We start from the raw sequence: 11,139 nt of genomic DNA, 5'->3' as shown, positions 1-11,139 counted from the left end.
AATTTAATCAAAAGTGACTTATTATCGTTTCTTTGGTGAGCGAGTGAAAATCAACCTTATAAATTGTTGGAGGTAAACGCAAAAAACCACTAAGGTTGTACCCAACTCAAGTTACAATCAAGGATTTCTATATGGACCTTTATCCTCTACTTAGCTGAAATAATAAAAATGGAACACTTGTTCTTTACATGTCCATGGACAATGAACATTTGGGCCAAGATTCTGCAGTGGCAAGGGATAATCAGAGGACCGTAGGGATGGAGTCAGGAACTTATATGGGCACAAATCAGCCTCAGCTGTAACTCCAAAAAATTGAAGATAAAGCTGAAGGATTCAACAATGCTAGTAAGACTGATCGATCGGAAGGTCACTTATAGGAGATATCATGAACTAAAGTTAAGCAGCACAGGCTGCTAGAGTTGAACTACTTAAGTGCTATAGCAGTCTCTTGATGATGTACTGAGGACTAGGATATGTCTTTGGGTATTGTCAGCTTAGAACAAATTGACAGGTAGCTTTGAAGTAGTTTGGTAGTTGTTATTAATTCTGAGTAGTTAGCTTTTTTTGACATCTAACATTTGAATTGTTCAACTAATTACCGACCCTAACACCAAGTCGTTACCCTTTGGGTGCACACCGGGTAAATCTGCTCCTGTGCAATAGCTCAAAAACCACATAAAAGATGTAAAACACACTATGGGAGGCCCGGGGCAACGAGCTCTAACTGAGAAAGGCGCTGCTGGTGAAGGGAATCGATTCCAGGTCTTCCACGTGGAAAACGAGTCAGCCAACCCTCGCAAGTAAACTTTCTTATATATGCCCACTCGGCGCAGAGGTTAATCACTATGGATTAATATAAAAGGTACACAAGACTGTCTTTTATCAGAGTATTACTCCAATTTCAAGTTTTTCTTCATGGTACATTTGCTTCAATTTCATGTATTACTTGATACAATAGGACAGACAGAAGTTGAGTTCAGAAGTCCAAATGAGCAATTATATGCAAGGATTATCTAACATACCATCAAACAGAACTAAGGAAGCCTAACTCCTTCATAATCATCCCTAAAGCAAAAAGGCAGTGACCTATGCTGCAAAATATTACTGGGATCCGACGAAAACTACAAGCATCTTACAGACTTATTGCTGGTTACATGCCACACCATGCATGTGTGGTTCATCATTGTCCGAGTCATAAGCCTCTTGTCGCCGTCGCTGCGCCTTGCGCCTCATTTCTTCCTCTATGTTGACATCATGCATAATAGTTTCTTCACAGTCATCCAACTCCATTTCCAATGAGCTCTTCCCTGGGCTTGTTGGCAGAATAGCCTCTATGCTGCGGCATTTCTCAGGGGAAAGAACCCCTGATTCTGGAAATACCACTTTAAAATGGATATAAAGCCGGCCCTTAATAAAATGCATGCGAAATTTTGGCATGCCTTCACCATTTATTGCCTTGCATTGATCTGCAAAAGATAACCGGATAAGTATATTCCCATTGCAATACTATACAGCCTCTTCTGCACGCCCCCTAGTTCAAATACCATTTTATCCTACCTTGCCCACCACCCCCTCAGGCTTAAAGGCCTTCTTTTTAAATAATTATGGTGTCCGGCCAGGATGCACGCACCTCGACCAATTCACAGGGTTACAGATTGCAACCCCCCCCCCCTGGCGGCTTAAAATCCTTTTCTTTGTCACCACAAAATTAGACTAATATGGCTAGTTCTCACGCATATTTTTCAAGATTGAATAGAGACTTTGAAGCCCCTCTACTCCCTTAGACAAGATGGTACAAGGGAAGCAGGTGCTTACCGGGTTTTATAACTTCTCCAGGGTTTGATTTGATTAAAAGCTGTCTCCCATCAAGATGAGTTAGGACAAATTGAAAGCCACAAAGAGCTTCAGTCAAAGTAAGTGTGTGCTCCACATGAAGATCAGAAAAATCCGTCTTGAACTTGGGATGCTCCTTCTGTTGTAGAACAATAAAAATGTCTCCAGTGATGGTATCGGGCTGCAGAACAACAGTAACACTGAAGTGTCAGAACAGACGAATCATCGGCCAAATTGAAATGGACAATGCATAAAATGGAATGGGAAACCAAAGAGCTCAATATATATTATTTTAGAAGGTTATACCATTGATTAAAAATATTGTACTTACTCCAGGGTGCAAAACTCACATATGTTCAGGCACACAAATGTAAAAAAAAGTAGAAAACCAACCAACTATACTTACAGCTTCATCTGCCTCCCCTTTGAAAGTTATCTCCTGGTTATTTTCCATTCCTTTCTCAACATTCACTTCAAGCACCTTCTTTTCTAGTGTAACTTTGTATCCGTTGCACTGTAGGCACCTATCCCTTTCACTGATAAACTCTCCTGCATCAACACAGTAAATTTCAAGGATTTACCAACTCTTTTTTACATTTTCCCCCTTTTCTGTGGATAGGTAAAGTAAGGGATGCCACCAACTTTCCTCATCTTTCGTCACAGAACACAAAATATAGGAATAACCATAATATTTTATTAACTACCTGAGCCTCGGCATTGAGGACAAACATGTTGCATCTGTTGGATCATTCCTGGAGCGATATGTCTTGTTGTGACACGCACTCCCGTGCCTTGACATCCATAACATGCCCCAGATGCTCCACTCTTCGAACCTTTCCTAGAAACACAGTGGAACCAAATCACAAATATGTCGATAAGATAAGTCAAATGCACATGAAATCCAATAATTAGCACCTTAAGGTGAGGCTCCAATAAATACTCTCAGTTCAACTTACACATGAGTTTTTAGAGAACAACTAAATGCATTTAATTATTTTTCAACAACGTTCTAATGCCTTCTTTATCATTCCGATACTAAACAAGGATTTTCTTATTTTCGCAATATATCAATAATTGAACACATTTTTTTCTATTTTGAAAGGGTTATGTTACAATTCTCTGTTAATCGAGAACAATGCATACCCACATCGCCACCTGCCCAACACAACCTAAGAAATGAGGGGCACTACATTAAATTGAAAGGTGTATTCACAAGATGATCCTAATACATGATAAGTATAACAGAACATCAGAACAGATATAGAGGCCATATGAATCAAATAGAAGTTAAAGATGAAAGCAAATACGGAGCACCCATGGACACTAGCAGCACGTAGACACAAAACTCTCTTTCAGAAGTGTCAACCTAGCAAAGAATAGATTCATTTTAATTTTTCTGGATAACAGTAATGACCAGATAAAATTGCGTGCACCTCGACTAATCTACAGGATACCTGCGGTTGCACCCCTTTTCAGAACAGGTTAAGTTGAAGTGCACGGTTTGTTAAGGGTGTCTACATGTCTGACGTCACCGCCCACCAATACAGGTAACCAGCAAATCTATCCATCAAGGCTTAGGTAGAGGGAAAGAAATGACCTAGTAATTTTTGTTTCTACTGAGATGTTAACTCTACTTTTCCACATCATTAACCAGTAGATCACACAATTGAGTGTCGAACTCGAGTTATTTGAGCATTGAAGATTACAGAAGCATCCAAATTAATTCAAGGCGCTAAAGGAAAAATATGTTTGATACTAGAGATCTAAATCCTGTGATAAAGTCTATTATCACTAACCGGACTAGAATTTGGCAAAACGAAAAGAATAGGGGACTCTATTTTATCATGAGAACAGGTCCATTACCTCCTCAATACAATCTCTTAAGAGATCTGTGCACTTCGACGGAGTTCAAGAGAAGATGGTTTTAATGAGTAATTAAATGTGTTCCTAGATCTATTACCATAATGATGGGAAGATGTAAATGGGTGTAAAGATGGCACAATCAAACTTTAAATCATATAAAGTAGTTACCGGAGACTACTTCAACATTTTTAATGTCGATTTGGTTATTCCAGGAAAGAGATCTTATTCTTGGAAAATAATAAATAGAAAGCAAAGCAAAAGAAATAGTCTACAAACAAATCAAAAAACTAGACAGTATGCTTTAGAAAGTTACTATTTAGCACCACAAAACAAAAGGCAGGAAGTTACAAACAGTGTCACGTAATACAGGAAAACAAGTGCCTGAAATGGAAAAAATATTAGGGAATCTTGGTTAGTTGTTAGACACATTTGCTAGTGTCATAGTTGGACTCATATACAATTTATACTTGCAAGCTAACTAAATGTGGCATTTGTATTTCTTCACAATACATAAAAACAATCTGCCGCAGATGTTTTATTTTTGAACAGGCAAGGAGTAAATTCACTTGGAAGAATGTATCAATAAAATCCTTGTTTACTAGGCACAAAAAGAACCTAAGATAGTTCTGTGCCATATTTGACCTAATAAAGCTTCAAAAACAATCAGATAAGAAAAAGTAAAGGAACAATTGTCATTTTATTCAAGATTCATCCAACAGAAAGAACCATAAAAGCTCCCATTCCTCAGTAATTCTAGTTTATTCAGATTTCTATATAACCACATGCACACACACTTTCTGGAATCTTGCCCACCAGTTACTCAACTATTCACACACAGGCCAAGTGAAAGAAACTCAGTATCGATGCTCAGCCTTAACGAGAACAATTCAAACTCAAAAGTCAAATTTCATGATTCAACTTAATATGACTTTGAATCCTTGGTCATATAAGCAAATATATAGCCATTGGCAAAGGATAAGTTCAGCCAGCTGGAGAGGGGAAATACCCTTTACACTTGGGACACAATATATTCCGGGAAAGCGACAGCTTCTTTGTGGCGCCATTATACAAATCTTCCAGAGTAACCCCAAGTGTATGCACTACATCTTCACCTCGTTTCTGTCTGCTAGCTCTGAAGTGGCTGCCGCCACCTGAAGCAACCAAGGCCAAATAAATATGCCGTCCAACAGAATTAACTATAAAATGGAGTCAACTGCCATGCAGGGGGCTAGCTCTATCCACGATCTCTGGGAGAGAGAGAGAGAGAGAGAGAGAGAGAGAGAGAGAATTCTTACCACCAAAAGACCCACCAAAGAATGAGTGAAATATGTCAAAGTGATTGTGAACACCACCACTACCAGTTCCCATTCCCTCTTTAAGAGCATCTTCACCGTACTGATCATAAATGTGTCTCTTGTTTGGATCACTTAGAACTTCATATGCCTGAACCAACTCCTTGAACTGAGAAAATAGGAAACAAACATAAGTACAAGACGAGAAGTAAAAGCCTAGAACTGCCTCTTCCACTTTACTTTCTTCGATCATGTATTGGCACATTCATATGTGCATGCTGCATCATAATTAAAAGGGCGTAAAAAAAAGAAGACCTATGTATCAATCAACTATCATGATCACACATTAGCCAATTTTATTAGCAGATTCAGGGAAACTGCCTCACAAATCAAGCAGCGTCCAAGCTGGCCCGGCCACCACTATTATCCAATATATATATGTGTGTGTGTGCATTTGGAATCAAAAGGTTTCACTGGTGAAATGACATATCTGGAACAGCAATATGCAGAGGATTCTACTTGCACAAGTAGGATATGCAACTTACTTTCTCGGGGTCACCACCCTTGTCAGGGTGATTTCTTATAGCAGCTTTCCTATATGCCTTCTTAAGTTCATCCTGACTGGCACTTTTTGAGACACCAAGAACCTCATAGTACTTGGAGTTGTCACTCCTCTTTGGTGTCCACCCAAACATAACGGCTCAACTTTATGCCTGCTTCAGATACAGAACAAATAAATTCAGACCGCATTTAGTAAGTTATAAACCAAAACAAGAGAACAGTAGGAAGTTTTACATGAAAAATGTATAGTAAATAGGCAATTAATGAGAACTGATTGAAAGTAAACTTTCGTAGAGAAATACCAATTGCAACAAGTTAAAGAATAAGATGGAGAAACTTTATCTCCTGTTGATATATATTACTAAAAATGAAAGAAAATAACTTGTGAGAATCTTAAGAACAACAGTTACAAAAAAGAGTAAATTTACTTTCATGGATAAGTTTAAGACAATAGATAGATATATGTAAACAGATACAGAAGGGGAGAGAAACCCAAAAGGCCTAGTCTGAGAGAATTTTCATGATGTATTGTCATTCAAGAGATCTGATCACAGCTCAGTTTCTGTCCTAAGGATGCAATATAACGTGACTGAGCTGCTAGCTACAGAATCCTTTTTAACGGTTTAGGGCTTCTTTCCAAGAAGATTTGAAAACTTCTAACGACTTATAGAATCATGACCTCTTTGTTTATACTATCTTCAGCATAGAAATATAAGCAACATGAAGCGCGTCGCTGTATTTAGAGAAGTAATTCTTAGTTTTCTTTTGGTGAGACACCACCAGGACGCAAAACTGAACAAAAGACTTCAACTTACAAGACAAAGACGGGGTCAGTTTTTTCTGTGGATTAGACACCAAAAGGGTGCAAACTAAATAAAGATTGCAACTATCAAGACAAAACAAGGTCAATACAAAACTCACCGACAACATAAATAGAACAAAGCAAATCGGCAAAGAAATTAATGCAAACTTAAAGCGCCAGAACTCAAATCATCTCTTTTTTCTTTTGTGATGAATATATTTAGAAATTAAATCATCTTGAAACTATTCAACCAAAGAAAAACCTCGATTATGTGTCTATAGCTCCTATAAGAGATTAATAACGACATTAAAGTATGTGCCAAGAGCCATGCAAATTAATTTCAGCCTAAAGAAGGTGCAAAACGCACACGAGCCAGCACTGATTCGGAATGGACCTACCACTAAAAAATTACTATTTCGTTCCATTGAAATTTCCCTGTGAAAATTGTTCCGTGGCTATTGCCGCAGATATTTTGATTGAATCAGTAGGAAAAGAAAAAAAATAGTGTAAGAAGTATGAAGTTTACTAGTGTTTCAGTAAGAATATATTTCCATACGGTGGGAAATGAGTGGAAAAATCATGTTCATAGCACAAATTTTCCAGTAAATGCGGTGGAAAAAACCTCTATATCTAGAAGTTCACATTCGTTTTTCAATCCTAATGCTGCAGGACTGCAGGAGAAATATTCTAAGATTACATCCTGATTGTCAGCCTGCTAAGTTAGTTAAGTTAAAGCTCTAGCGACATTTGCGATTTGGAGGGCGTGCTCCACCAAATTTTGCATTGACGCCATAGGTATCTATTCATTATTCAGTTATACACAGTACTAATCCAGCTGCATTACTTGAGCATACCATATCAGGGATAAGGGAAGGGGAATAGGTGAAAGTTCATGCAACCAACCAACTGAACTACTAAAATTCACCGAGCATATTACTTAGTAAATGGCAAATAAAATCGTTAAGCTTCAATTTTTCTTTCTTTCCCTGAATCAACAGGAAAAGAGACAAAGAACGCTAGGTGATTTCTTCGAAGGGACAACGGAGAGAGTTACCCAAAACAACTATCGGAGGGAGGTTGTAGCTACCTGATCAAACTTCAGACCAGAAAACCAGGAAAAACCGACTTAAGTAACAAAGAAAGCAACAGAATTTGAAGCTGAAATACATGTGGGGAGGGGGGGGGGGGGGGGGGCGCGACCAAAACAAGAAAGAACACAAAAAACAAGCAACCAATTCAAAACTAGCAGCAGCAATATTAAACACACAACAAACCAAGTAACAAAGAAAGCAACTTTGCAGCTGAAAAGGAAAAAGAAAGAACACAAAACAAGAATGGCACTCATCAATCAAGAATGACATTAAAGATTGAAACTTTACGACCACATCCAGCAAAACTAACAGCATCATTAGTAAAACTTAAACACAAATTCAACATTTCCTTCAACAAAAAAAAAAAAATCAAGAAACCATACTCAAGAATCAAGAATGACAGTAAAGATTGAAACTTTACATCCACCACCAACAAAGATGATGATCAAAAAACAACAAGAAACCCAAAAATAAAAGAATGGGGAGTTTGCTTGCTTACTTGGGTGTCCACCTCTTTGACAGCAAGAAAACTGCAGTTACGTAAATGCCACTTTGCAACAAAATGCTTCTTAATACAATGGGTCACCTAATCAGCTGACAGTAATTCCTGATTGGTCATTAAACAAAAATTATTTATTAATTATTTGACTTAAATTGGGCACGAATTTTTAAAAGTTAGTAAAATAGTTTTCTCACTGTTAAGGTCTTAAACTAAAGAGACTTTAGTAAGCATTTGGACATGTGATTTTATGTCCGGACCCGATATTTGATTCGTTATTTAAAATCATGAAATATAAAATTTTAAATTCTCAAAATATCATAATTTGGAATGTAAAATCATGATTTCAACTTTTTTAGATATAAAATTTTATCATAAATTTATATTTTATATGAAAAAAAAAAAAAGCCTCTATCATTTTAAATATCGTTAAAAAAATCATGTTTTATGTGAAGAGATTGTTCGTACCATGTGAATAGACTATATTAGAAAATAATTAGTTACTAGAATTGTTGACCAGTGATATTACGGTATTACGATATCCTATTTATGAATTATGATTTACTCATTTGATAACATTATATCAGCATTGAGAAAATTTTTAATAAATCTCACAATTTTGAGAGGTTTTGTATGTTATATTACACAAATACAACTTAAATCCCTCAATTTTCGTGTCCAGATAAAATTAAACTTCAACTCGTATTAAAGGATTTTATATTGCATGTCCAGACGTGCCGGTAAAATATTTTAAAAATTCTACTACTATTTTACCTAGGAGTGTTCATGAGTCGGTTTGGATCGGTTAGTGGTTAAAATCATAACCAAAAGCAATTTAGTTGGTTTTTAAATTTCTAAAATCAAACCAAACCACAAAAATAAAATAACCGTCGGTTTGGTTCTTGTAGGTTTGGTTCGGTTTTTTATTTTTTTCTTGTTATTGACTAGCCTACTCCAACGATCTCTAGAATAAACTCCTTTTTTTAACCCATAGAAAAGAGTATTTCTCATTAAATATTTATACAGTGATGGAAAAATGACACTATAAACTCTTAAAAATCAGAACAAATTAACACATTAAACAAAACCAACATTGAGATGAAAAACACCAGTTTTGTATTGTAGGCACTAAGATTATCCAACAACATACAAACACATACATATACATTGTAAAACAGAACTTTGTATTCTATTGCAGTGTAATGCAAGAAGAGATAGAGTTGCGTAACATTTTATCTACATTCCTCCACCCACTTAAATTTATTTTTTCATTTTGTTAGTGATTTTTGTAATATATTGACTAAAATTTTGATTAATTATATCAATTTAGAATTTAAAATTCTTGAGTTTTTTTAGGGGATGGGGTGGGGAGGAGGGGGGTGGGGATTTTTTTGGCGCAATATAATGTATTTGAAAGACTTGATTTTAAATTCATATACTATATAAGTCATTATTATTTTCAGATTTTTTATGTGAAACAAAAAATCTAATTGACATTATTAATTAATTAATAAACAATGTATTTTGTAAAAGTTTGGGTTAATTTCATGTGAATGAATAATATCTAATACAATGAGTTAGATTCATAATTTTATCGCATAATTTTATCTCAACTAAACTTTATACCACCTTACATATACAACTTCACTTTCATGGTTAGGAGTGATATACACTCATACAACCTAAGTGTAAGTGTCATGTCTGTGACACGCCAATACAACAAACAACAGTAAGTAATCTTTTTTTTCTTTTACCACATCATGTTTTGTTCTATTTTTAGATTCAATAAAAGATGAGGTTAGTGGTCCATATTTTTTTTTTTTAGAAAAATAAAACTTAAACATAAGTGACTAAAAAATAATTGACAAGTCAAAATTATTGTAATATGTATCAAGTTATGTTGTTTTAATTTATTTTTTTTACGTGTGAATAATTGACACTAAACACACTAATAACATGTGGCTACTCCTAATAAATTATTTTTTCATTTCAAAATAATCTTTTCAATCTATTTTAATTGTCTATTATGTCATTTGTATGCTTCTTGATTTTGTAAATTTAAGATAATTATTTTTTTAATAACATGGACCACTAATATAAAACAAGGAGATTAAAGAGTATTTTTAGCCTGAAGACCTCTTTAAAAAATTATTTATTTCTAGAAAATAAGAACTGTTTTATTATCTTACCCAAAATTTAATGTCTTGAAGGACAAACGAACACTTCAACACTTTATCACTTTAACTTAAAATGTAATTCCTTATCCCCAAAATTTGATCTCAAATGAATATCATACCACCTTACTCATAAAATTTTACTTTCGTGATGGAGGGTAATATATACATGTACCACCTTAGTGTCATATCCGTGTCGCGTATGTGGCACGTCAGATAATAAATAAATTTATTTTTCTTTTTTTTCTTTCACCACGTCATATTTTGTTCTTATTTTTGAATTTAATAAGCCGAGGCAAGTGATTTAAATACTTTATTAAAAATAAAACTCAAACATAAGTGACTAAACAAAATTGACAAGTCAAAATTATTATAATATGCCCTAGATTATGTTGTTTTAATTTTTTTTTTTTTTACGTATGAATACTTGTCACTAAAAACACTAATAACATGTGGAGAAGAAAAACACCACTTATTTTAAAACGAAAAAATATTTTCTTCACAAGATTACAAGAATTCAAGATTACTTAGTAATCAAGTCAAATAACTTTAGCGTTAACTATAACTTTGACTCTTTAAACAAAATACAAATTAAGAAATTTGACTTTAATTTTCCTAACTCCTTATATATAATCTGAAGAGCTGCGTTTTTTTTTCTTACGCTGAACGTATATTCATTTTATTATATTAACTATAAATTTGACTCGTTGAACAAAATATAAATTAAGAAATTTGACTTTTATTTCCCTAACTCCTTATATATAATCTGAAGAGCTGCGTTTTTTTCCTTACGCTGAATGTATATTCATTTCATTATATTTTAAATTTTTTTATCTCAAGTGAATATCATACCACCTTACACATAAAATTTCACTTTCATGGTTGGGGGTAATATATATACGTACTACCTAAGTGTCATATCCGTGCCACGTTTGTGCCACATAAGATAATAAATAAATTTATTTTTATTTTTCTGTCACTACATCATATTTTGTTCTTATTTTCGAATTTAATAAGCTGAAAC

General features: G+C 34.7%; 1 protein-coding gene across 7 annotated transcripts; it reads right to left on the bottom strand.

Moving 5' to 3' along the window:
- Nucleotides 1–794: 794 nt before the first annotated feature.
- On the bottom strand, nucleotides 795–8,079 carry LOC107844896 (dnaJ protein homolog). Of its 7 annotated transcripts, none has more exons than XM_016689226.2 (8): nucleotides 7,942–8,079; nucleotides 5,534–5,704; nucleotides 4,992–5,157; nucleotides 4,703–4,847; nucleotides 2,538–2,671; nucleotides 2,240–2,382; nucleotides 1,816–2,014; nucleotides 795–1,466 (listed from the first exon to the last, which is right to left on the bottom strand). In XM_016689226.2, the coding sequence occupies exons 2-8, from the start codon at nucleotides 5,681–5,683 to the stop codon at nucleotides 1,141–1,143; spliced, it is 1,263 nt and encodes a 420-aa protein (XP_016544712.1). In that variant the 5' UTR covers nucleotides 5,684–5,704; nucleotides 7,942–8,079; the 3' UTR covers nucleotides 795–1,140. The 7 variants fall into 7 exon arrangements, with proteins under 7 accessions (XP_016544712.1, XP_016544718.1, XP_016544721.1 ...); XM_016689232.2 differs by having other exon boundaries at nucleotides 5,534–5,701; nucleotides 7,942–8,037; XM_016689235.2 differs by lacking the exon at nucleotides 7,942–8,079 and adding an exon at nucleotides 7,826–7,939.
- Nucleotides 8,080–11,139: the final 3,060 nt, after the last annotated feature.

The sequence above is a fragment of the Capsicum annuum genome, chromosome 8 (genome assembly GCF_002878395.1).
Source record: "Capsicum annuum cultivar UCD-10X-F1 chromosome 8, UCD10Xv1.1, whole genome shotgun sequence".
NCBI lineage: Eukaryota > Viridiplantae > Streptophyta > Magnoliopsida > Solanales > Solanaceae > Capsicum > Capsicum annuum.
Note: the sequence above shows the minus strand (reverse complement) of the source record. Positions and strands in the feature narration are given on the sequence as shown.